Source organism: Pongo pygmaeus, chromosome 21 (assembly GCF_028885625.2).
Source record: "Pongo pygmaeus isolate AG05252 chromosome 21, NHGRI_mPonPyg2-v2.0_pri, whole genome shotgun sequence".
NCBI lineage: Eukaryota > Metazoa > Chordata > Mammalia > Primates > Hominidae > Pongo > Pongo pygmaeus.
The window spans coordinates 12,112,896-12,140,078 of NC_072394.2; the positions used below are offsets into that span (position 1 = coordinate 12,112,896).

At 40.9% G+C, this 27,183-nt stretch overlaps 1 protein-coding gene across 1 annotated transcript in view; it reads left to right on the forward strand.

Annotated features, from left to right (window-relative positions):
• Positions 1 to 27,183, forward strand: part of PCSK2 (proprotein convertase subtilisin/kexin type 2) — a 264,982-nt gene that overhangs the window by 175,210 nt on the left and 62,589 nt on the right. Inside the window, exon 6 of the mRNA XM_054468136.2 lies at positions 13,149 to 13,225. Within this exon, the coding sequence (XP_054324111.1) occupies positions 13,149 to 13,225 (77 nt within the window). The remainder of the gene's footprint in view (positions 1 to 13,148; positions 13,226 to 27,183) is intronic.

Consider the following 27,183-nt stretch of genomic DNA (forward strand, 5'->3'; position numbering starts at 1 on the left):
CTACATTATCTTCTGGTTCCTTTTCCAGAGCTGCTCTCCTTGGGCTGATTTACACGGTTGCTATTGTAGACCCTTGACTGTACACCCAGTCTTTGTGGAACTCCAAGAATCAGGTTTCAATTGTCCTTTGAGCCAGCTACACTGGGCCCCTTCAACCCTCAGCCTTCTCTCCACGCAAGTCCATAACTGCAGCTGTGGTAAGCCCATCTGCAGGCTGCCCTCCTCCTGTCCTGAGTCCCGGAGGGCATCCCTGTGTGATCACTGGCCTTAACCTCTCATTAAGCTATCAAAGTTACATTCCACTGCTTTTCTTAAACCCACGTCTTTTCTATTTCCTTCAACTTCAAATTAGCCATTGTTTCCACATCATCCTCTCATGACATGATAGGGAATGAAGTGATGATGGCTCACAGCACTGCTGGGGCTGCTTTTACAAGAAGCTCACTCAAAGTCAACTTATTTTTTTTTTTTTGAAACAGGGTCTCACTGTGTTGCCCAAGCTAGGATGATACAGTTGCACAATCATAGCTTGCTGCAGCCTCAACTCCCAGGTTCAAGAGACCCTCCCACCTCAGCCTCCTGAGTAGCTGGGACTACAGGTGCGTACCACCATGCCTGGTTAATATTTTTTATACCTTTTGTAGACATGGGGTCCTGCCATGTTGCCCAGGCTGTGTCAATTTTGCCATCATGGGGGACAAAAAGAGACCTCAGCAGTGAAGGCCACTAGGAAATGGGCGAAATCCAACCAGGCTGGAACAAGGCTGGGAGAATCGGCCAGTTCTAGGGCAGTTGCCTAAGTAGAATGGGTCATGAATTCGGATCTGCTTCAAGAGATACTCAGGTCAAATTTGGACAATGAGGCCAAGCAAAGACTTGAGCACAGAATCAAAACACACTTAGAGTTACCTATGTGCATCTCCATTTTTGCTAAATCCAAATTACACCTTACTATACTATTAACTTTTATTTGTCTATATCATTTGTTAGAATCCAGAAAACATACATTGTTTCTTTCCAGGAAAAAGTCAGGGTATAGAAATAAGTGTGTGTTGAAATATAAGCATATTTTTTAAAAATTAGCTCCTATTCTCGTTCCTGCAGCTTGGCATTGAGTTTGTCTATAATTGGGTGTCTTTAAAATTTTTAATTTTTAAATACACCCAATTTGAAAGAAACTTTAAGCAGCAGGAGTCAAAAATAATTCAGACTAGAATATTCATCAGAACTTGTTTAATAGCAGGAAACCCTCCACTCTGAACTTTCACTCTTCTTTCTTGCAGAATCAATCCCTCCAGCAGCCCTCAACTACCAGAAGCACAAAAATTCAATTTTTTTTTTTTTTTTTTTGAGATGGAGTCTCACTCTGTCACCCAGGCTGGAATGCAGTGGCATGATCTCGGCTCACTGCAACCTCCACCTCCTAGGTTCAAGCAATTCTCTGCTTCAGCCTACCAAGTAGCTGAGATTACAGGTGCCCGCCACCACGCCCAGCTAATTTTTGTATTTTTAGTAGAGACGGGATTTCACCATCTTGGCCAGGCTGGTCTTGAACTCCTGACCTCATGATCCACCCGCCTCGGCCTCCCAAAGTGCTGGGATTACAGGCGTGAGCCACCGCCCCCAGCCAAATTCAATAATATTATGCTTAGTAGTCACACACTTCCTCTTGTTTTCTTTGGCTCCTTAGGCCTCTCCTTCAGAACCAAAGAAATCCATTGTGACAACTCTGTTCTCAGAGCTGACTTTTTCCATAGAAAAACTTCATTCTGAGACATGCCAAGAAGTTCTTGACGCTCCCAAAATTAACACCTTTCAATCTTTACTATTAGAGATTAACTTGTTTCAATGCCCATTCTCTTCTGTTAAAGCAAATAATATTGGGACAGGAAATGTCTGAATATATTTCTGCCAAGATGTGAATGGTTTATCAAAATCAATTTCTTCCTGTGGAAGAGTTTAGGTGGAAGGGGAGGAGAGAAAGCGAGAGAAGATTATAACGGGGAGGCTATGGATGCAGAAAGGAAAAGCAGGGAATCAAAGGCAAACCTGCCACCCATTTCACAGATAAAAGAATCAGTGTGGGCTGGATGCAGTGTTTCATGCCTGTAATCCCAATAATTTAGGAGGCCAAGGTGGGAGGGTCGCTTGAGGCCAGGAGTTCGAGATCAGCCTGGGCAACACAGTGAAACTCTGTCTTTACAATTTTTTTAATTAGCCAGGCATGATGGCACACACCTGTAGTTTCAGCTACTCAGGAGACTGAGGCGGGAAGATCACTTGAGCCCAGGAGTTGGAGGCTGCAGTGAGGGATGATTGTGCCACTGCACTCCAGACTGGGTTACAGAATGAGATCCTGTCTCAAAAAAAAAAAAAAAAAAACAATGCAGATTCAGTCAGTCTGGGCTGGGGCCTGAGATTCTGGATTTCTGACAAGTTCTCAGGTAATGTCAGTACTGCTGGTACACAGATCACATTTTAAGCCATAAGAAGGCTAGGATATGAGATATGAACAAAGGTGTTAGCTCAGTGGTTCTCAACCTGGACTATACATCAGAACCACCAAAAGAGGTTTTGTTGGGTTTGTTGGTGTGTTTTTTGTTTTTTTTTTAAGCTCCTGATGCTCAAGCCCCACCCCAGATTAATTAAATCAGAATCTAGCAATTGCTCAAATATTTGTATTTCTAAAAGCTCTCCAGGTGATTCTCTTGTGCAGCTTGAGTTAGGAACCATTGTTAGTTGATAACTGAAGGTGCTATTAAAAATTCCATAATAATATATTAGCTCATGAAGGCTAATGAGACATCCCAGCTAAGGGCATCTTCTTCTGCAACAGCAACTTGCTATTGTACAATGGGGGCAAAGAGTTGGTGCTCAATAAATTTGTTCAATGAATAAAAATAAGTGATTGGCTGAATGCATGAGTGAATGGAAATGTTGGAAGTCAACAGTCTATAGAATGAAAAGGGTTACAGTCCTATTATCAAAATGACAAGTGGCAGGATGGGTGTTTAAAGACAGATCATCTTTTCCATCACTCTTTCAAATACCCCATAGAAGTACTTAAATCTTGGCCCACTTTTAAGCCTGACTTTGTTAATAACTGGAGGAGTCAAAGCCACAAATTTTCCACACCATTACTTTATTCCAGTGTTTCCCAAAACAACCAACAGTCACTATACACTTTTGCTACTGGTGTTATTATTTACCTGGTATGTTTCTTTAAATTGACTCACTTTTTAACATAAACTAATGTATTTTAAAGGGAAACTATAAATCACTATTTCAAATAGAAAAGCAACTAATATTCCATGACATCAGTAGAATTGACTGTCAAAATAAATGCAATGTAAGCAACAGAAGCAGGGTGTTTCTGCCTGCCAATGCTTGCCTCTGTCAGATAAGAAGAAGGATTAACAAGTATAGGGAGGTGTTAAAGCCATGGGGGCACTTAGCAGAGACTTTGTCACTGGTGTAATAAGAAGGATTGCAGGAGCGTTTTGCAAGGAGTCACAGTCCTGCCATGCGATGCCATGTTATTTAACATGGAAAGCAGGCACCACGTGTAAGCATCTCATGGCATTTTCAGTCAATGATTGTCAAGCTGTACGCAGAAACCCAGGGGCCACCAGGTAGTGTTGAAGAGGCTCTAGAAAAAAGAGGAAGTATTTCAGATTCTGAGGAATTCAGTCATCAGTGTTATTTGTCTTATAGAGAGTATGATTTTTATTTTTTTAAAAAATCCTACTTCTGTAAGGAACAACGTAATCAACAGAGAACAAAGAAACAGGTTGAACCCTGCTGTTGAAATCAGGAGAATTAACCTTCTCATTGGAGGCATATTTGCTGGTTTAGGCCTCAAAGGCATTACATCAACTTTGGATGAGACAATTTACTAAATAAAACCATGTTATTAAAAAAATGAATGGACCATACAAAATAATACATTTCATGTGCTCCCCTAGCCCTTTAGTGAAGTATGGCCCTCTGTGGGAGGTTAAATTATTAGCTAAATGTATATACTTGGATTTAAACAGAATGATCCACTGATGTTCTAGGAAGTAAATGCACTAACTTATTCTTTTTTATTTGCCAGGTATTTGTTTTTCTTTTAAACATTGCATGCAGTAGAATATGATTAATGTAATTCTGATGCAGAAAAACAAGATTGCACACTTAGGAGAGAGGCCTCTGGAGCCAGACTGCCTGGTCTAAATCCTTGCTTTGCCCTTCATCATCTGTGTGACCTTGGGCAAAGTATTCAACCTCTCTGTGCCTACACTGCCCTGCTTATGGGATGAGGATGACAATAAGGGTATTACCCACATAAGGACATCATAAGGATGAGTAATGCATACAAAATATCTAAGAGTCCCCTATACAAAATACGCACTCAATATGTGCTACCTGATATCATTATGGTAAAAAAAAAAATTACACAAAATGTTATGCAATGAAAACTAAGTCTTCCTTCCACCCTAGACCCCACGCCTCTCCCCAGGCAAAGCACTATAAAAAGACTCTTGTGCTTCTTCTCAGAACTACTCTATACTTACCATCAAGTCCATCCCTCTCTTCTGTGCAAATGGGAGCCGACTATACACTCTATTCTACATACTGCCTTTTTTGCTTAACAACATTTCTTGGGAATGAGTTCATTGCCAGTTTCATATCTCATTCTTTGCCAGAGCTGCAGAGTTTTGCATCATATGGGTGCACCAGAATTTCTTTAACTCATCCCCAGTGTTGGAGATTTAGGTTGTTTCTAATATTCCACTATTACAGTCACTGCCAGAATGAATATATTTAAATATACATCTTTCATTTATATGGAAGTATGTCTTTAGGGTAGAGTCTTAGAGGTGGAATTGCTGGGTCAAACAGTCCATTCATGTTTATTTTGATAGATATTGCCAAATTTCTCTTCAAAGAGATTGTGCCAACTTCCACACCAACCAACCACATGCAGAAGCACCTGTGTCCCCTCATTCTCAAAATAATATTTTAAATACATTAACGAGATATACAAGGTAATCGAGTTTTTTAGTTTGAGCTGATATAACAAAATATCTTAGACTGATTAATTTATAAGCAACAGAAATCCATTGGCTACAGTTCTGGAGACCAGAATTCCAAGACCAAGGTGCCAGCAGATTTGGTGTCTGGTGAAGGCCTGTTCCTCATACACAAGGCCTTCCTGCCACATCTTCACATAATGGAAAGGTTAAACAGGCTCCCTCAGGCCTCTTTTATAAGGGCCCATTCATAAGGGCTCCCATTCATAAGGGCTCCACCCTCATGACCTAATTACCTCCCAAGGACCCCACCTCTTAATACAAATACACAGGGGGTTATATTTCAACATATGAATTTTGGAGGGACACCAACATTCAGACTATGGCACCGAGGAATGCTATTATATTGAAACAGTTATCAAAAGATTGAAATTACACATCTGTGAAATGCTAACATATGTCCTTTATTAATGCATCTAATAACAAAATCTAGTAGCAGGTAGGGGCGTGCTGAAAAGATACTTTTTAGCATACCAGCAACAACCCTAATGTGGAATGAAGATACATATTGATGATATGCTCACAGGTACTGCTAATAATACTGTTGTTTGTACTGCCCATTCGTAATTGAAGGAAATGCTTGATTTGAGGTGGTGGCTAGTGCAAATAACGATGTAAATTTTTCCACCCAAGTTTTAGAGCCTATCTTGGAGCCAGCTCTTAGAGCTTCATTCCAATGAATGGCAGCTTATTTTTAATATCTCAGGTCAGCTCCAGGAATATACGCTTTTAGGGAAGCTCTTAAAATTCATGTGTGGGAATCAGCCTCCATCTAGCCTAATGCATGCTTCACTGGCCTTCTAAAATAGCAAGCCGAGCAAGAAAACATAGACAGGCAAAGGCTACTCTAAAGACGCCCTCCGGAGGTGTCTGCCTCGGCTGTTACTCAGAGCAACTGTTTGCTCCTTCCTGCAATACAGCTGCGCTCCTCCACCACAGGGTTTTGGAAAATATTAATTAAATAATATATTTTAAACAACTTTGAAAAAGATAAAGGCATCTTTTTAATTTGGGGCACCCGATTAGCCATTAAGAATTCATGTTAGTATCTCCTCCTCTGTTTAGTGCTTAGAACCTCTCCCAAGTCTGCTGATAATGGTGGCAATGAGGGCCAAAGGATGGAGCTGCTTAGCTCTGGAAAATACTGGCCAGGCACAGAGGCTCATGCCTGTAATCCCAGCACTTTGGGAGGCTGAGACAGGCAGATCACTTGAGGTCTGGAGTTCGAGACCAGCCTGGCCTGGCCAACATGGCAAAACCCCGTCTCTACTAAAAAAATACAAAAATTAGCCAGGCATGGTGGCACACTTGTAATCCCAGCTACCCAGGAGGCTGAGGCAGGAGAATCACTTGAACCCTAGGGACAGAGGTTGCAGTGAGCTGAGATCATGCCCCCGCACTCAAGCCTGGGCAACAGAGCACGACTCTGTCTCAAAAAAAAAAAAAAAAGAAAAAAAAAAAGGCCGGGCGTGGTGGCTCACGCCTGTAATCCCAGCACTTTGGGAGGCCAAGGCGGGTGGATCACGAGGTTAGGAGATCAAGACCATCCTGGCTAACACAGTGAACCCCGTCTCTACTAAAAGTACAAAAACAAAATTAGCCAGGCGTGGTGGTGGGCTCCTGTAGTCCCAGCTACTCGGGAGGCTGAGGCGGGAGAATGGCATGAACCTGGGAGGCGGAGCTTGCAGTGAGCCAAGATCACGCCACTGCACTCCAGCCTGGGCGACAGAGCGAGACTCCGTCTCAAAAAAAAAAAAAAAAAGAAAAGAAGAAAAGAAAACGTAAAATGTCCAGCCACCCAGAACACAACTGTGTGGCCTGACGGTTCAATTGTATCACTCCTCTTATCTGGAAAGTGCTCCAGTGACTACAGAAGTTGCTAGAATTTCCAGAAGCAAGAAGAAAGTGATGGGAAAAAGTGTCAAATCCACAATGGGAGAACGCTGTATCACTAGAAAATTATATGACCCTGGCAACCTTAGGAGTATGAAAGAAAGATTTCAAACAAATTTCTGACTATGTATCTTTTTCTAAATTTTTTGAATGCTGAAGAAATGTTAACTTTCATTAAGTTTTACAGCCAGATTTAATATAGACATAAATCCCTTTAATGTTCGTTTCAGTCAAAAGTGAGCTGAACATTATCGTTAAACCAGTGCATGTGGAAGAATTACTTGAGGAAAATCAAAATAGGCACAGTTGGGAACATTAAGCCATGGCCATATTAGATGCAAGTAGGCGCAACAGCAAAATTCTTTAGGCTCTAATGGACTGGGCTATTTTGCTTCTCAGTTTCCATACAGATGAGCTTTTTTCTGGGGCAATATGGTTGCAGTTTGAGAGTCTATCTGGAGAAGCTCATTTCTCTTTCATTAGTCTACGAGCACAGTGCAATTCCAGCTAATACTGTTACACAGCTCCTAGCTGGGTTATTTGGTTAAATGCCTTCAGGGAAAGTAGCAAGACAGAATAAAAGGACAAATGCGATGTGGTTTCTTGTTCTGAGTTCCTGTAGCTGTGGAATTACATGGGCAGTTAATCATTGCCACGTTGTACTCGTGATCATAAACTCCTATTATTTAAGATGTTATTCAAGTCTCACAAGAAATATCTTGTCTTCTGTGGCACAGTTTCCTTGAGGTCGGGTTTGTGCACAACTGTAAGTATAGAGACTTGTTTCTTGTGCTTCGTGGACATGCTGGTAGGTATATAGTGCCATTTGTGTGAAATTGAAAATGACATTCCCTACTGGTGGGTGAACTGGGAAACAGCACCCTCTCTATGGGCAAATTAGAAAAGATGTCCCCTTCTGGGTGGACAAATGAGCAAAAAGCAGCCCCTCCGGGCTGACCAATTCTTTTTCAAAGCCTCCTCCACCTTGGGGTGTGGGAATGGTGCACATGGCTTGGTAAGTCCAATGCAGACCCTAGTTGCTCCCTGTGGGCAGGAACCCCTGGTGCAATGCACAACCTGCACAACTGTACACGACAGCCCTGATTACAGAATCCATTTTCACAATTTTGTAGTTGGACCACAGAGTTTTCCCCTCAGTACTCTAAAAATATCTGTTCAATCACATCAGTGGATGCCCATATTAAATACATTAGCCTTCTTTCTTATGGCAAGTAACTGCCACTCTCTGCCAAGGGCAGTTTTCTAACCTTGGAAACAAACAGGACACTCGTAGGTGGAGAACAGAAGAACTAGAGGACAGTGACCCCTAGGGGCTTGACCAATGGTGGGCAGTGGAGTGGTGGAAATCATGGTGGGACCTCTTCACCATCGCAGTGTAATGCTCTCCTCAGCCTCCATCAGTACCCGGTGAGCTGAGGCTCAGTATCTGCCTGATAACCCACCTTTGACTAGCATGAGACACAGGAAGAGAAAGCTTCAAACTCCCAACAAGGTAGTCAGACTAGCTCATACCAGATTCAGTGGCTGTAGCCCAGGAGAGAACGAGGTATGGGGCATGTATGTCTCAGAGCAAAGAGATCTGCCCAGAAAGACAAAGACTGAGTGAGATGCTATAGTGTGGGCTATCAGAGGGCAGCCTGGGAGCCCAAGAGGCCTAGGACATTGGTCAGGGATTGGCAAACTCCTTCCGATAAAAGGTCACTTGGTAAATACTTGAGGCTTTGTGGGGTTTTGTCACAACGACTTATCTCTGCTGTTAGAGTGCAAAAGCAGCGACTGGCAATTCATAAATAAATGGATGTGGCTGTGTTCCGACACAACTTTACTTACAAAAACAGGCCATGGGCTGATTTAGCTGGTGGGCCGTATTTTGTGACCTTTGCTGTAGGTGATCAAAGAAAGAGGACACAACAGAAGAAGTCAGGTGAGGCATTTCCCATACTGCGTGGGGCAACGTGCTTGCCAGCTTACATCCCTTGTTTCATTTTATCCTCACAGCAACCAACTAGTAACAGTTTTACCACCTACATTTTGAAGATGAGGAAACTACAGTTTCTAAAAAATAGGAAAATTTCCAAGGTCAAAAACAGCCTCATTTCAAAACCAAGTCTGTTTGACATGAATGCCTCTCTTCCTTCCCCTACATCAAGCTGGTACCTGCAGACATATTTGTCTAGGGCAGCCCAGCCAGGGAAGCCCGCTGATCACAGAGGCATTAAATTTCAGATTTGGGGGTATGGATGGCAGTGCCAGGGCCAGGTGCAATCTCAGGAGCCTCAGAAGCTTCTCTGTGGATGTAAAAGCAATGGGCACAGCCGCCATTGACTGCAGGAGCTCTCATCTCTCTCATCACCAGCCGTTCAGATAGACAAGCCCCAAATCCGAAAGGTGTCATCTGTGGGCCTGCATTCTTTGATAGCCAGGCAATTACAGCACCTCATATATAAAAAGCCAGAGGAATCTGTGAATATAATAAGTGACTGTCCTTTCTTAGCGTGGTGCAGGCCATCTGTTTGAAAAGTACACACTGCAAACAATGCCAAGTTGTAATTATTAAACTTTCTAGCTAAGAGCAAGTCTCATCTTTCTTTCTAATTATGCATTCAAATATTCAGAAATTAAGCCTTAGAATTATTATATACCAGGGATGAGTTTTTTCCCCCGTGCATTAAACTTTTAGAAGAGAACATAAGCCATCATCAAAAGTTTCTCCCAGAAATAACTCCCAGAGAAGCCCTGAGGTCAACTTGGAATCAACCCAACCTTCTCACTTTCGGTGTGATGGTACAATGATAATTCAAGTTCTTAATGATGACTCTGAATCATCTCGATCCTGAATCATCAGAGATTAAATTATTTTCACCAAACAGCTAGTATTTTCTAAAGCAGGAAAATCGATTAAAGGATTTCAATAAAAAGTTAGAGAAGTCCAAACAAAGCAAGCATCTGGCAAACCTCGGTGACCAGAACATTAAATTCACCAAACACCACCTGCTCCAAATGTCCATGTTAATGGCAATTATAGAAAACTCCAGTATCATTCAAGGCCAGTTTAACTTATTCCTGTACACAAATAACTTTATGGGAGACAGCATTGTAATTCAAATCAATAAATGACTCGGTTTGGCTGTAAAAGCGTAAACAGAACCCTTGCAAAATATTGTTCCTCCTTGCTAGAAACCATTTGATTTTTAGCCAGAAAACATACAGCCAAACAAGAATAACAACTGTTTGCCTTCCTTAATGTTCAGTGTAGACTGTTACCCAAGGAATTAAGCATTAGTCATCAAAACTTAATTGCAAAGGCAACAAAATAATTGGGGTTCCTGAGTTATCATCCATTTCAACATTCAGAGGCCAATTTGACCCCAGACAATACACGGTCTTTCTTCTTGTTATAAAAGTGGTTGCAGAGTTCTGAGGGTTCTCTGCTGTAAGCTCTGCTCTCAGAACTCTCCAGGTCCTCCTTCCAACCCCTGCCATGTCCGGCCAAACTATCTTCCCAGAGTCAGGAACAGAGCCAACAGCCTCACCCAGACAGACCCCAGTGATAATTATCAGCCCAAAAGATAAGCCCGCGTGGAAAGTTTGAGAAGCCAGTCACTCAGGCAGCAGCTACAAAGGGACAGACACTCTCTAGTTTTCCCTCACTGACTTCATTTCCCTCTGCCAGCCTGATAGAAACGTGGTCTCAGTCCGCTCAGGTTTTGCCCCTGTCCTCCCTGTCTCCAGAAGCGCCCTCAAGCTTCAAAAGACTCATACAGCCTTCCAGAGAGGGAGACGGGGGCCTAGTGCTGGTTTTCATCATCTGTCCACTCCAGCTTCTTCAGTAACACCATTCCCATTGGCCTTGGTGGTCAGTTCACCCAGATCCTGCCTAAACCCTGGATGCTTATTGTCCTGACCACCCGAATGTCCTAGGCCAGCTAGTTCTCAGCGTCACATCCTCACCAACCTCCACTCCCTGCTCTGCACTGGGGATCAAGGGAATGCAGGATGGAGCTGCCCCAAGCCTGTAGCTCAGATGCCTCACAGAGGCATTTCTGATCTGCAACACTATGCCCCTGTTGTGGGCTGAGTCCCAGGCCTCTCTGAGGTTGGACATCCCAGTGTGCCCCTTCCCACTCCAACAGCAACAGCTCAGAAGGAAGAGGCAGCCTCAGGGGCCTGCTGAGTGGCCACTCGTGCTGGATTTCCACCCACCTCACCTTAGGGAATTTTAATTTTTTCTAAAGAGAAACAAACCACATTGGGCAGATACTCTTCCAAATCTACTGCTTAAGCTTCAATCTCAGCTTTGAAGCCCAGAAAAAAAAGTATTAACTTGTGTTTCTCTTGATATTCCTACCCCGCTAATTATACCTAAGAATGCTCTTATCTCTGAAAAATTCAGAGGCTAGGATAACAGAACACACTTGGGGAAGACAAGTTACTATTTCAAAATAGTATCTCTGAAAAAAACGGAAATCCAAATATTGCATGGGAAGTCAGTTGGAGAAAGGCCAAATCTGAGAGAGTCTCCCAGGAACAAGGATTGTGGGCCAGATACAGAATTCAACTTTAAAAGTGAATGAAAGCAATCTGGGGTCTAAGTGGGTAAGGAGTCGAAAAACTGGTGACTTGCCAGTAATTATGGTCAGTGGAGATGAGAAGGCTTCCTCCTCTCTGAAAGCCAAGTGTTGAATGAAGATCTAGATCCTGGAATAAAGGATTGACATGCTTAAGACTCCAGGCAAATGACTGGGCCAAATTTCAGGGTGATTCCTGCCCAAGTACAGCATTTATTTAAATAAATTAGCATTACAATTCTGACTATTACAACTACTGGTGATTTTGTCATCCAAACAATCAAAACAAAAATTAATGGAATTAGTGGAGTCGCTCTTAAAAACATTATGCCACTACATTAGGCTTACAAACTCAAGTGTGTCACAAACTCAAGTGTGTCACAAAACCGGTGTGTTACCTTATGATAAACACAGTTCCTAAATATGTCTCAGGACCCATAACATCAAGAAATGCCAAAGCTGGAATGTGCCTCCAACCCAGTGTTTCCTGGCCCAATGTATACTGTGAACCAAGAAGCCATCTGGGGTCTTCATTTCAGACCCCCAAAACAAAGGAGAGGAGAATGAGTTGAGGAAAAAGGAACTTGAGAGAGATCAGCTTCTCCAAGCAAGCAGAGAAGGCAATGGGGAAGGAATGGGTTATTCACTAAACAATGGTGGGTCATCTCCCAATACAGACCAGAATGAAAGGCAAACCAACTAAAGACATAAATGTTTAAAAAAAAAAAAAAAAAACCACAAAATTGCTTAGACAGTTTTAGTGGCTACATAATTGATTTATGTGGGGAAAGATTCTCAGTGGGAAAAAGGAAGGTGCTGGATGACAGAGAATAGTACACTTTTGACCATATGCTGTAGGGCATAAGAGTTCATACAGATACTTATTGAAGTTTATAATGGTACATTTCTTTGTTTGATCTTTCGATTGATGTCTGTTCCCGCAACTAGGCTGTAAGTTACATAAGGGCAGGGATGCCACCATTGTATTCCCGTCCTTAGCAAAGTCTCTGACATATATTGGACTCTTAATGATATTTGTTGAGTGAATAAATAAGGTCAATTGTGGACAACGTCAGGGCCTTGGGCATGGGGTTTAAAACCCATAAGGGGAAAGGAAACCAGCCTACACTAGTCTGAAGGAAGAAGCTGGATGTGAGCCTTCTGTGTAAAGCAAGGAAACTCTAGAGGCCATCTCACTTGTGATGTGAGAACTAGAACATCTGGCCATCTGTCCAAGGAAGCATTAAGGAAGCTTACCCTACACCTTGGGTCCCAGGTGAAATCCATTAACCCACAAGGGATACATCAACTTGAAAGGAAGACAGTCCTGGAAAACACAGGGCTTAAATTTGCTAACCCCTTGAAGGCTTGAAATAGGATGAAATGGGGAAGCCTGAAAGAGAATATCAAGAGAGGATGGAAAACCCCAAAGACATGCTTTGGCTCCAACACAATTTTGTAAGGTTTGGTCCAGTGCAGCACACTAACCCAGCACTCCAGGGAAGACTAGAAACGTTTAAAGTCTCCCAGCACTTTCCCTTTACTGCGCCTCTGGCTGTACGGACCTAATGAGATGCCTTGTGTTTTTCAGAATGCCGAAGCAAGTTACGACTTCAGCAGCAACGACCCCTATCCTTACCCTCGGTACACAGATGACTGGTTTAACAGGTAAACTGGGCCTTGGGAGGTCTCTTTGACTTTAGGCTTTGGGGTTTTATTTTACTTCGTTTTGTTTCAGGCTTGACTACCACCAGCAAAATAATGCCCATGCTTCATTAAATTATATTGTGATTTTTCTTCTTAGTGGCTACATTCTCTAAAGTGAAATTTTTAATATTACAATCTCCCTCTAGAATAATCTTTTGACTGTTTTGTTCTGCTGACCTTGAAATTATTTGCTACTTTAATCCATTAAGGAGAAAAGGAAGTAGAAATACGAAGTTCTTTCTCAAGCCATTACAAGGTGATTTAAAACATGCTGATTTTGCTTTATGTGTTGAAACTGTTGTAGAGAAGTATTTTGCCCCATGGATCTGTGTCTATGTGTTTTTGAAAAGTATTCTGTACATTTTCTGCTATAACCCCATAACAGCTCATGGAGTCCCTTTCAACAAAACAGTAAGTGTGATTGGCAGAGGTTTGGAGTATTGCTTGGGACAAAGATCCTGTGATGCCAAACTACCCAAACAGTCCATCCAAGAGAATAATTTTCCTTCAGCTTGTTTTGCCACCAAACATGGAAATGTGGTCTCTTTTTTCTTCAAGTAAACATTTTGCTTAAATGGTTAATTACATGTAAGAGATATGAAGAAATAAAGATGTGCGGCTCGCTCAATGAAAGAATACTGTAATTTTTAAACCTAGTGTTTCCCTGTTATTGATGTCCTTGGGTGAAGTTCATAAAAACATATGAACTTCAATTAGTTGTATAAAAATATATGATGTGCAGAGCACTTTATCCATTTTTTTTATTTCTCATGGCACTCGAAGTAGCAGATAAAACAAATGTTATCATTTTCAGTTTAGTGATAAGGAAACAGGCTCAGAAGGGTTGAAGGGCTTCCTTGGTCAAACAATTAAAATTCAAGTCAAAGCCAAGATTAGCCCCATGCTTCAAATTGTTTCCAAATCCACATTTGTACTATTCTTTGCTGAGTATCATTTGTATTATTTGATACAGGAAGCATGATGACCAGAATATGTTCAAGGGTAGAGCCTCGGTGGACAGGAAGCTTAGATTCTGTCTCTAAAGTTAGCAAGTTGACCTGAGACCCCTCAGTCTCATCAAGGGTTGACACAGGGTACACATGTTCTGAGTACCAATGCAGAAAATAAGAAAAAACAAAATAAAATTTAATTTTGTAATATTTTGTAAAGATCATTGCTGATGTCGGATAGCACAACTCATTCTCTATCCCTGTCACCTGCAACCTGAAAATGACATGCAATGCCTGGAGGTGTGTGTTTGGAGGATGAGAATGTATAAAAAAGGTCTGAAAACTTTTGGCATGAAGTGTGTTTTACCTCTGTGACTTCTAACCCTAGATGGTAGCATATGTTTAGCAAATAAACCATTTCAGACACAAGAATGTGAAGTTACCAAATGTGTGCCATTAAGCTGGGGTTTAGACAGAATTGGCAGTGGCCATCCAGGGCACGGTGCTGAGAAGGGCCATGAGAGGGTCTGGCTTCAGCAGGATTGATTACCAACTGTCCGCATGAATATCAGAAAGCGCAATGGCAACATATCCACTGGCTACTTGCTGTCTTTCTGTAACTAGTAGGTACTAAATTAGTCTTTGACGGACTGATGTAAGCACAAAAATATAACCAATGGAAAGATTTTCCCCCAATCTCATTTTCTGAACCCAAACAAAATCTCCCCTAGTCAAATCTTCCTGGGCAGTGTGCTGTAAAAATACTCCTTAAAAAACTAAAAGGTTCCACTCCAAGACGGCCAAACAGGAACAGCTCTGGTCTGCAGCTCCCAGCATGATCAACGCAGAAGATGGGCAATTTCTGCATTTCCAACTGAGGTATCTGGTACATCTCATTGGGACTGGTTGGACAGTGGGTGCAAGGGGTTGGGGAATTTCCCTTTCCTAGCCAAGGGAAGCCGTGACAGACTGCACCTGAAAAAATGGGACACTTCTGCCCAAATACTGTGCTTTTCTCATGGTCTTAGCAAACAGCAGACCAGGAGATTCTCTCCCGTGTCTGGTTTGGCAGGTCCCATGCCCATGGAGCTTTGCTCACTGCTAGTGCAGCAGTCTGAGATTGAGCTGCAAGGCAGCAGCCTGACGGAGGGAAGGGTGTCTGCCATTGCTGAGACTTGAGTAGGTAAATATGTGGCTGGGAAGCTCAAACTGGGCAGAGCCCACCACAGCTCAGCAAGGTCTACTGCCTCTATAGACTCCACCTCTGTGGGAAGGGCATAGCTGGAAAAAAGGTGCAGAAGCTTCTGCAGACTTAAACACCCCTGTCTGACAGCCCTGAAGAGAGCAGTGGTTCTCCCAGCATGGCATTTGAGCTCTGAGAATGGACAGACTGCCTCCTCAAGTGGGTCCCTTACCCCCATGTAGCCTAACTGGGAGACACCTCCCACTAGGGGCCAACAGACAGCTCACACAGGTGGGTGCCCCTCTAGGACAAAGCTTCAAGAGGAAAGAAAAGGCAGCAATATTTGCTGTTCTGTAATATTTGCTGTTCTGCAGCCTCTGCTGGTGATACCCAGGCAAAGAGTGTCTGGAGTGGACCTCCAGCAAACTCCAACAGACCTGCAGCTGAGGGACCTGACTGTTAGAAGGAAAACTAACAAACAGAAAGGAATAGCATCAACATCAACAAAAAGGACATCCACACGAAAACCCCATCTGTAGGTCACCAACATCAAAGACCAAAGGTAGATAAAACCACAAATATGGGGAGAAACCAGAGCAGAAAAGCTGAAAATTCTAAAAAAAAGAGTGCCTCTTCTCCTCCAAAGGATCGCAGCTCCTCGACAGCAACAGAACAAAGCTGGATGGAAAATGACTTTGATGAGTTGACAGAAGTAGGCTTCAGAAGCTCAGTAATAACAAACTTCTCCAAGCTAAAGGAGCATATTCTAACCCATTGCAAGGAAGCTAAAAACCTTGAAAAAAGGTTAGATGAATGGCTAACTAGAATAAACAGTGTAGAGAAGACTTTAAATGACCTGATGGAGCTGAAAACCACGGCATGAGAACTTCGTGACGCATGCAAAAGCTTCAAGAGCCGATTTGATCAAGTGGAAGAAAGGGTAACAGTGATTGAAGATCAAATTAATGAAATAAAGCGAGAAGACAAGGTTAGAGAAAAAAGAGTAAAAAGAAATGAAAAAACCCTCCAAGAAATATGGGACTATGTGAAAAGATCAAATCTATGTTTGATTAGTGTACTTGAAAGTGACAGGGAGAATGGAACCAAATTGGAAAACACTCTTCAGGATATTATCCAGGAGAACTTCCCCAACCTAGCAAGGCAGGCCAACATTCAAATTCAGGAAATACAGAGAACACCACAAAGATACTCCTCAAGAAAAGGAACCCCAAGACACATACTTGTCAGATTCACCAAAGTTGAAATGAAGGAAAAAATGTTAAGGGCAGCCAGAGAGAAAGGCCGGGTTACCCACAAAGGGAAGCCCATCAGACTAACAGCAGATCTCTCGGCAGAAACCCTACAAGCCAGAAGAGAGTGGGGACCAATATTCAACATTCTTAAAGAAAAGAATTTCCAGCCCAGAATTTCATATCCAGCCAAACTAAGCTTCATAAGTGAAGGAGAAATAAAATCCTTTACAGACCAGCAAATTCTGAGAGATTTTGTCACCACCAGGCCTGCCTTACAAGATTTCCTGAAGGAAGCACTAAACATGGAAAGGAACAACCAGTACCAGCCACTGCAAAAACATGCCAAATTGCAAAGACCATCAATGCTAGGAAGAAACTGCATCAACTAACAGGCAAAATAACCAGCTAACATCATAATGACAGAATCAAATTCACACATAACAATATTAACCTTGAATGTAAATGGGCTAAATGCCCCAATTAAAAGACACAGACAGGCAAATTGGATAAAGAGTCAAGACCCATCAGTGTGCTGTATTCAGGAGACCCATCTCATGTGCAGAGACACACATAGGCTCAAAATAAAGGGATGGAGGAAGATCTACCAAGCAAATGGAAAGCAAAAAAAAAGCAAGGGTTGCAATCCTACTCTCTGATAAAACAGACTTTAAACCAACAAATATCAAAAGAGACAAAAAAGGCCATTACATAATGGTAAAGGGATCAATTCAACAAGAAGAGCTAACTATACTAAATATATATGCACCCAATACAGGAGCACCCAGATTCATAAAGCAAGTCCTTAGAGACCTACAAAGAGACTTAGACTCCCACACTATAATAATGGGAGACTTTAACACCCCACTGTCAATATTAGACAGATCAACGAGACAGAAGGTTAACAAGGATATCCGGGACTTGAACTCAGCTCTGCACCAAGTGGACCTAATAGACATATACAGAACTCTCCACCCCAAAGCAACAGACTATACATTCTTCTCAGCACCACATTCCACTTATTCCAAAATTGACCACATAGTTGGAAGTAAAGCACTCCTCACCAAATGTAAAAAAACAGAAATCACAACAAACTGTCTCTCAGACCACACTGAAATCAAATTAGAACTCAGGATTAAGAAACTCACTCAAAACCACACACATGGAAACTGAACAACCTGCTCCTGAATGGCTACTGGGTACATAATGAAATGAAGGCAGAAATAAACATGTTCTTTGAAACCAATGAGAACAAAGACACAATGTACCAGAATCTCTGGGACACATTTAAAGCAGTGTGTAGAGGGAAACTTATAGCACTAAATGCTCACAAGGGAAAGCAGGAAAGATCTAAAATTGACACCCTAACATCACAATTAAAAGAACTAGAGAAGCAAAAGCAAATAAATTCAAAAGCTCACAGAAGGCCAGAAATAACTAAGATCAGAACAGAACTGAAGGAGAAAGAGACACAAAAAACCCTTCAAAAAAAATCGATGAATCCAGGAGCTGGTTTTTTGAAAAGATCAACAAAATTGATAGATCACTAGCAAGACCAATAAAGATGAAAAGAGAGAAATCAAATAGATGCATTAAAAAATGATAAAGGGGATATCACCACCAATCCCACAGAAACACAAACTACCATCAGAGAATACTACAAACACCTCTACACAAATAAACTAGAAAATCTAGAAGAAATGGATAAATTCCTGAACACAAACACCCTCCCAAGACTAAACCAGGAAGAAGTTGAATCCCTGAATAGACCAATAACAGGCTCTGAAATTGAGGCAATAACTAATAACCTACCAACCAAAAGAAGTCCAGGACCAGACAGATTCACAGCCAAATTCTACCAGAGGTACAAAGAGGAGCTGGTACCATTCCTTGTGAAACTATTCCAATCAACAGAAAAAGAGGGAATCCTCCCTAACTCATTTTATGAGGCCAGTCTCATCCTGATACCAAAGCCTGGCAGAGACACAACAAAAAAAGAGAATTTTAGACCAATGTCCCTGATGAACATTGATGCAAAAATCCTCAATAAAATACTGGCAAACCAAATCCAGCAGCACGTCAAAAAGCTTATCCACCACGATCAAGTCGGCTTCATCCCTGGAACGCAAGGCTGGTTCAACATATGCAAATCAGTAAATGTAATCCATCACATAAACAGAACCAATGACAAAAACCACATGATTATCTCAATAGATGCAGAAAAGGCCTTTGACAAAATTCAACAGCCCTTCATGCTAAAAACTATCAATAAACTAGGTATTGATGAAATGTATCTCAAAATAATAAGAGCTATTTATGACAAAACCACAGCCAATATCATACTGAACGGGCAAAAACTGGAAGCATTCCCTTTGAAAACTGGCACAAGATGAGGATGCCCTCTGTCACCACTCCTATTCAACATAATGTTGGAGGTTCTGGCCAGGGCAATCAGGCAAGAGAAAGAAATAATGGTGTTCAAATAGGAAAAGAGGAAGTCAAATTGTCCCTTTTTGCAGATGACATGATTGTATATTTAGAAAACCTCATCATCTCAGCCCAAAATCTCCTTAAGCTGATAAGCAACTTCAGCAAAGTCTCAGGATACAAAAATCAATGTGCAAAAATCACAAGCATTTCTATACACCAACAACAGACAAACAGAAAGTCAAATCATAAGTGAACTCCCATTCACAATTGCTACAAAGAGAATAAAATACCTAGGAATCCAACTTACAAGGGACGTGAAGGACCTCTTCAAGGAGAACAACAAACTGCTGCTCAACGAAAGAGGACAGAAACAAATGGAAGAACATGCCATGCCCATGGATAGGAAGAATGAATATCATGGAAATGGCCATACTGCCCAAGGTAATTTATAGATTCAATGCCATCCCCATCAAGCTACCAATGACTTTCTTCACAGAATTGGAAAAAAACTACTTTAAAGTTCATATGGAACCAAAAAAGAGCCCGCATTGCCAAAACAATCCTATGCCAAAAGAACAAAGCTGGAGGCATCACGCTACCTGACTTCAAACTATACTACAAGGCTACAGTAACCAAAACAGCATGGTACTGGTACCAAAACAGATATATAGAACAAAACAGAGGCCTCAGAAATAACACCACACATCTACATCCACCTGATCTTTGACAAACCTGACAAACACAATAAATGGGGAAAGGATCCCCTATTTAATAAGTGGTGCTGGGAAAACTGGCTAGCCATATGTAGAAAGCTGAAACTGGATCCCTTCCTTACACCTTATACAAAAATTAATTCAAGATGGATTAAAGACTTAAATGTTAGACCTAAAACCATCAAAACCCTAGAAGAAAACCTAGGCAATACCACTCAGGACATAGGCATGGGCAAGGACTTCATGACTAAAACACCAAAAGCAATGGCAACAAAAGCCAAAATAGACAAACGGGATCTAATTAAACTAAAGAGCTTCTGCATGGCAAAAGAAACTACCATCAGAGTGAACAGGCAGCCTACAGAATGGGAGAAAATTTTTGCAATCTACCCATCTGACAAAGGGCTAATATCCAGAATCTACAAAGGACTTAAACAAATTTGCAAGTAAAAAACAACCCCCTCAAAAAGTGGATGAAGCATATGAACAGACACTTCTCAAAAGAAGACATTTATGCAGCCAACAGACACATGAAAAACTGCTCATCATCACTGGTCATCAGAGAAATGCAAATCAAAACCACAATGAGATACCATCTCACACCAGTTAGAATGGTGATCATTAAAAAGTCAGGAAACAACAAATGCTGGAGAGGATGTGGAGAAACAGGAACGCTTTTACACTGTTGGTGGGAGTGTAAATTGTTTCAACCATTGTGGAAGACAGTATGGTGATTCCTCAAGGATCTAGAACTAGAAATATCATTTGACCCTGCAATCCAATTACTGGGTATATACCCAAAAGATCATAAATCATGCTACTATAGAGACACATGCACACGTATGTTTATTGTGGCACTATTGACAATAGCAAAGACTTGGAACCAACCCAAATGTCCATCAATGATAGACTGGATTAAGAAAATGTGGCACATATACATCATAGAATACTATGCAGCCATAAAAAAGGATGAGTTCATGTCCTCTGCAGGGACATGGATGAAGCTGGAAATCATCATTCTCAGCACACCATCACAAGGACAGAAAACCAAACACTGCATGTTCTCACTCATAGGTGGGAATTGAACAATGAGAACACTTGGACACAGGGCGGGGAACATCACACACCAGGGCCTGTCGGTGGGGGGTGGGGGACTGGGGGAGGGATAGCATTAGGAGAAATACCTCATGTAAATGACAAGTTGATGGGTGCAGCAAATCAACATGGCACATGTATACCTACGTAACAAACCTGCACGTTGTGCACGTGTACCCTAGAACTTAAAGTATAAAAAAAAGAAAATTAAAAAAAAAACTAAAAACACTAAGGAAATGTCTTCCCTCTTAAATATTTCATTTGCAAACTTGTTCTCAAAAGTACAATTTTAAACCAGCTAAAAACCTCCAATTAGGACTAATTAGTGCTTAGGGCAATAAAACTCATCATTGTCAGCGGTAAGAATTCCCAAGTGTCCAATTACCCAAGACACAGTCATAGTGACTCAGGCAAGCATGATCTCCATGCCTTAGGGAGCCAATGACTAAGACAGAGTGTCCACTTTGACCAGTAAATGGATTCTTTTCAATTATCAAGTCATTTTCGAAGATCCTCCCCCACTATGGCTTGTCATTACAAAGACTGGATGATGCCACCACTCAAATCGCAACTACTTTCAAACATAACTGCCATTGTAAATGATTATGAGAGGCTAGTGAGGTGAAGATCCAGTCCACAGCATCAGGAAAATCCTTAGTTCAAAACATCACCATTATCCTGGAGATGATTCCTGCTTGAGTGAAGGAGAATTTGAACAAGGCGTCCCTTCCATGAGTGTAGGATATGTTTATTTAAAAACCCCTCTGGGATGAAATGATATTATGCCTGATGTTTTCTTCAATATTACTTATGGCTTGAGGCAGGAGGGAAGAGAATGATTGGAGTATAGAGGCAATAAAATTGGTTATGAGTTCATCATTGTTAAAGCTCTGTGATGAGTACATGGGATTTTACTCTATTTTTGTATGTTTTTGATTTTTTTCTAATAACAAGAAGTAAATTTAACTAGCATAGGGCATAAAAAGAGGTAATAACAGAACTAGGACTTCAGTTTGGTATCATGAAACTATTTTGGTGTGCAAGCTTCCAAGGAGCTTGCAATGTCAAATGATTGGGCAACAGATGCCCAAGTTACTACAAGGCAAAATTGTAGCCCAGACTAAAATAACACAAGGACAGCTAATGCAAGTTGAACAGTTACTGTATTTAAGGCACTGTTCTGTGTTTTTCATGTATTCATTCAACTAATTCTCGTAATAACCCTCTGAAACAGGTATTATGATTTTCCCCATTTTGGAAACTGAGGCACAGAGAGGTTAAGTTACTTGTGCAAGGTTACAGGGCTAATAAGAAGTGGAGGCAGGATTTGATGCCAGTGGGTCATTGGTCTAGGATTTTATCTACGGCAATAGGTAGAGTTGGGAGTAGGGAACGAATGTATCCCAGGGCAAGGATATAATCTGGACAAAGATAGGCTGGCGGAGAGGTGCAGGATATGTTCAGGAGGTGGTCTGGATAACTGCTGTGGGATTTGGAGGCTGGTGCAGGAGGTAGCATTCTAAGAAGGATCCGCAAGTGAGGTGGAGCATAAAAGTGTTGAAAAAGTTGCTAGGAGAAAGAAATAAATTCTGTGGTTGGGTCAGAAACTGGGCCAGGGGCATAGATGAGGCTCATTCTCTCATTACACTCAAGATAATGCTGCTACTCTCAGAAGCCCCAATAGCCTGGAGCCTGGCACTTGTTGCTGGCTGGCACAGGACCCAGCATGAGCCTCCCACCAGCTGTGCAGACACCAAGGCATCCCACAGGTTCTTCAGGTGTTTTCTGGGCGTAGGCACCAAATCCGATGCCCCATCTCTGTTCAGCAGACTTGGGGCTCTTGAGAAAGGCTGGTGTCAGCATGCCCTGAAACTCCAGTATAGGGCTGACATGCTGAGCAGCGATAGGCTTGTTGCTATTAACTATTCCAGCCACACTGACTGCCACAAAGGCTAGTTACAATGCAGGAGCAATTGCTTCACAGGAAAAGGTAGTGGCTGTCCAGCACGAGATTCTCACTGCTGTGAAAGTAGAAAATAAAATACACTATAGGGGACACTCAAAGAAGTAAAATGTTCCCCTTGGTTGGGAGACTGAGTTCAATAGCAACACATCTCTCTTAGGTTTTCCTGACACTTTAAACCATCATCTCATACCCTCTGCACTTACTCATTGTTTTCTTTTATTAAACTCCAAGCCAAGGGTGCTTTAGGAAAACAAACTTCATACATATGCAGAACTGCTTTTAGGGAATGTGTATATTAGAATAGCTTGCCTTGTGCTTGATTTGCTTTTGTTGGATTATTCCTGTTTAAGCAGAGCAAGTGTATTTATTCTACTGTGACCCATTTAATAATTACATGCAGTATCTGAGCTCCAGGGATGTACTTGAAACACAGTTAAGACATTTTCAAAAAGAGTTTAATTTTCTCTTAGCTTGCAATGAGCAAAATACATTTGACCAAACAAAATAATAATAATAGTAACTCAAATTCCAAAAAGGTAGAAAATACACATTTAATGAGCATCAGTAATGTGCAAAACAGATATAACTGATTTGCTGGGAGATATCAGGATTTAGCATCACATTTTTTTCCTTGTTGGCACTCAAAAAATATTGACTGGCTGGTTGATGAATAAGTGGCATACATTTTCAACCATGCCAAGATGTTGAGTGGCCTCGACATCTGTCCATTTTCAAGCTGCCTGCGGCTCTCAAGGTCTGCAGCCCACGTTTTGTCAATAATCTTGCAGCCCTGCTCATTTTAGGTCAATGTTTGGTGATGCATTGCAGATCTGTATTCCATTACTGTGCTGTTGTCCATAAAAATCTCTCTTGCATAGCATTTCTTTGACAGGCATTCACCACTGAAATGTCATCCCTGCCATTGACGATATTTATGAAGCGTCAGGGGATGCAGCATACTCTATCTATTAAACCATAAACAGTGAGAGATTCTGGGTTAGATGCAATTCTTGGCTGCAAAAAGTTTACTATAAATTCAGGAAGAGAGAAGATATTTATTACTTAAGCAAACAAAATGGAGGGAAGGAAGATGGATAAATGGAGGCTGAAGAACATTTATCTCTTTGTGAGCCAATGTGATTGATAGCATTAGTTAAATCTTCAAATAAGAAAGGTTTTCTGGGATTAACTTTTATTTTCTTATTAAAAGTCATACGTCATTCTGAAGAACCCCAAGCAACAGGCCACAAAAAAGTGTGAGAAAAAAGGCCCTCTCTGGTTGGCTATTTTCACACTGATGTAAGCTGATACCTTACCCTAGTGATACTTAATGGTTTGGGAGTAGATGAACATCTTTCCCTTATGTCTTTATGAACTAATTCTGAAACACCTCCTGGATAATAAAATGCAAACTGTTTTCAAAGACATAGTCTTTTTCATGTGAGCTTTAAGACTACCTCATCAGTCGATATTAGCTCAAAGGTTACTGCTTGTAACCAACCCTTTCTGCATCCAAACCAGAGCACAGTGAAATCCAACAGCATTTAATTTTTTAATTTCTAGTCCCCTACCTGGATTAGAAAAGTATTTATTATTTAAATTTTTCCTAAATTTATATTATTTAAATTAAGTAATAAATAATAATAACAAATTTATTATTTAAATTTTTCCTAAAAGGAGTAGATGTAATATAGATTTTAGGGGTTATGGAGAAAATTATAAAGATTGTAAAAGAAAGACCTATATTTGGGTGTAATTAATTCTACTTTGTAAGCTAATGTGTACATGCCATATAGAGATTTTATGGTCCTCAGACAGCAATAACTCTTTTCTTAAGAGAGAGAAATATAGCACATTATGTAGACAAATGTAGTATTATGTTAATTGGCTGGTATGGAATGAGTGATCCCTGAATCAGTTCCCTTATCTATAAACAGGGTCTAAAGCTCCCACCTTGAAGGCTTGTACTAGGGATTCAAGACAGGTATAGAGTGCTTGGTACAGAGCATGGCACATGATAAGCACTCCCTAACCGGCAACCAATAGAGTTGTGAAATGCAGCAAAGAGATTTCTACAGGAGCTAAGTCAAAGATTATTCAATGACAAAGAAAAGTAGGAGAATTTATGCTACAGGAGTAAATGGATGGCTCCGCCGTTCACCCACCTTTCTCAGACATCTGCTCTCTCATTTAAGCTTTTGACAGAAACTGGATAACAGTCAGCTCAAGGTTAAACTTTCTGTCAAGATTCTAGTGCCTGTGTTTCTGCATTGCTGATTGAAAAAGGAGTTATAGCCAAAGATACCTTATATGCATGAGACAAAGTTGATCTATTAGGAAAATTGAAATGTCTAGCATCTGGCCTCAGAAGGATGAGGAGTCTGCTCACTTCTCCAGAAAGCAATGGGTGCTTGCCAGCAGACTCAGGGACTTCCCCAGAGGCAGTTTTGCTCATTCTCACCTATCACCTATTCTAACCTATTCTGCCTGAGCTATTCATTTCTCATCTATTCTATCAAGTAGGCTCTTGAAACCCCAAAGTCTTACCCTGTAGAGCTCATTGGACATTAGCCAGCAAACGTGGTCGATGCCAAACTAGCCAAGAAGTCTCTGCATTTCAGTTCTAATATGTCTAACACTAGAGCTTCTTTCTCCAAAGCCAAGGGTGAAAAGACTGCAGCTGGCCACCATGGGTCTTCTGTTGTCTAAGAATCTGTAGATGCAGAGAGACTGGAGACCAGAAGACAAAGACAGCCTCATGTGCATGAACTTAGCCAAGTTGCACACTGGCTTGCTGACTAATCTGTCTTATCTCCTTATCTCTGTGAATGCAGATCCTTGAAACACTGTTGTAGAAACTGGCTGTCAGAAACAGAACTAAGGAGTCAATTGAAACAACCATAGGACCAGTAGCCAGGAAAGGAAGAGAGGTAAAAAAAAAAAAAAGAGGAAAAAAATCTTCACATCAAAATTATCCTAAAATCCAATATTCCAAAATATCTGAAAAAATACACCTAAAAAAACTAAAAATCAGGATATTAATTTGTACTATATGAAATCAGTTCTATGAAGCAGTCTTGAAAAAGACTTTATAATAAGTTATTTTTAGTTTGTTCAGAGTGATAAATGCATGGATGACATCTATTTTAAAGAAAACTAAATGATGGTGGAAACATAGGCAAAAACAAAAGCATGGACATGAAAAGAACCAATTGCAGCTGAAAAATACAGCCTGTGGAATAAAATCTCAATAAATGGGATAAAATCTAGCCTGGATGCACTTGAGGAGATAATTATTGAATTGAAGATAACAGCCTGTTTATCAAAAACCTACAGCAAACATTATTCTTCATGGTGAAGCTTTGATAGCATTCTCTAAGTCTGGAACAAGATGTGGGTTCTCCCTATCATCTCTTTAATTCAACACTATGCTACATTTCATAGCCAATCAAATAGTTATAAATCTAAGAAAAGGTGTGAGATCATTAAGAAGAAAATTATAAAATTTACAAAAGACATAAAGGAGTCCTAAATAAATACAGTGGCATACTAAGTTCATGGATAAGAAGATGGAACAATATAAAGATATCATATCAAATTAATATATTAATCATTGCAATTTCAATTAAAGTTTCAATAGATTATTCAGTGGAACTAGACAAAATTGTTTTAAAATTGATATGGAAAAACAAGTGGCCAAAATAGAAGAAGACAAATAAGGAGGAGGAAAAAAGGAGAAAAAAGAGGAAGAGAATGAAGATAAAGAAGAAGAAGATGAGGTAGAAGTTCAACAACAACAGAACAACAGCAAGATGGGAAGCTTTGCCGACTAGATACCAAAACATTACACATCCGTAATAATATGAGATTGTAGGGTTAGCATAGAGAGAGACAAAAAGATCAAGAAACAGAATAGAGAGTGCAAAAACAGACGCCACATAAAAGGAATCCTAATATATGATTAAGATAGCAATAAAAACGATAAGGAAAGGATGGAGCGAAGGTATTCAATAAATGTGATAACTATGCACATGGGGAGAAATAGGCACCCACACCACATACTGAGCATAAATAAATTCCAGGAGAATAAAAGACCTAAATGGATATATATCTTTTAGGAAAAAATAAAGAAAAACATCTTTATGATCATGACATAGGGATTGATTTCTTTCCTTTTTTCCCCAGTTGATTTAGAAGTTTATTTTGCCAAGGTTAAGGGTCATGACCCATGACACAGCCTCAGGAGGTCCTGAGAACAGGTGCCCAAGGTGATTGAGTTAGAGCTTGATTTTATATGTTTTAGGGAGACCTAAGACATTAATCAATACATGT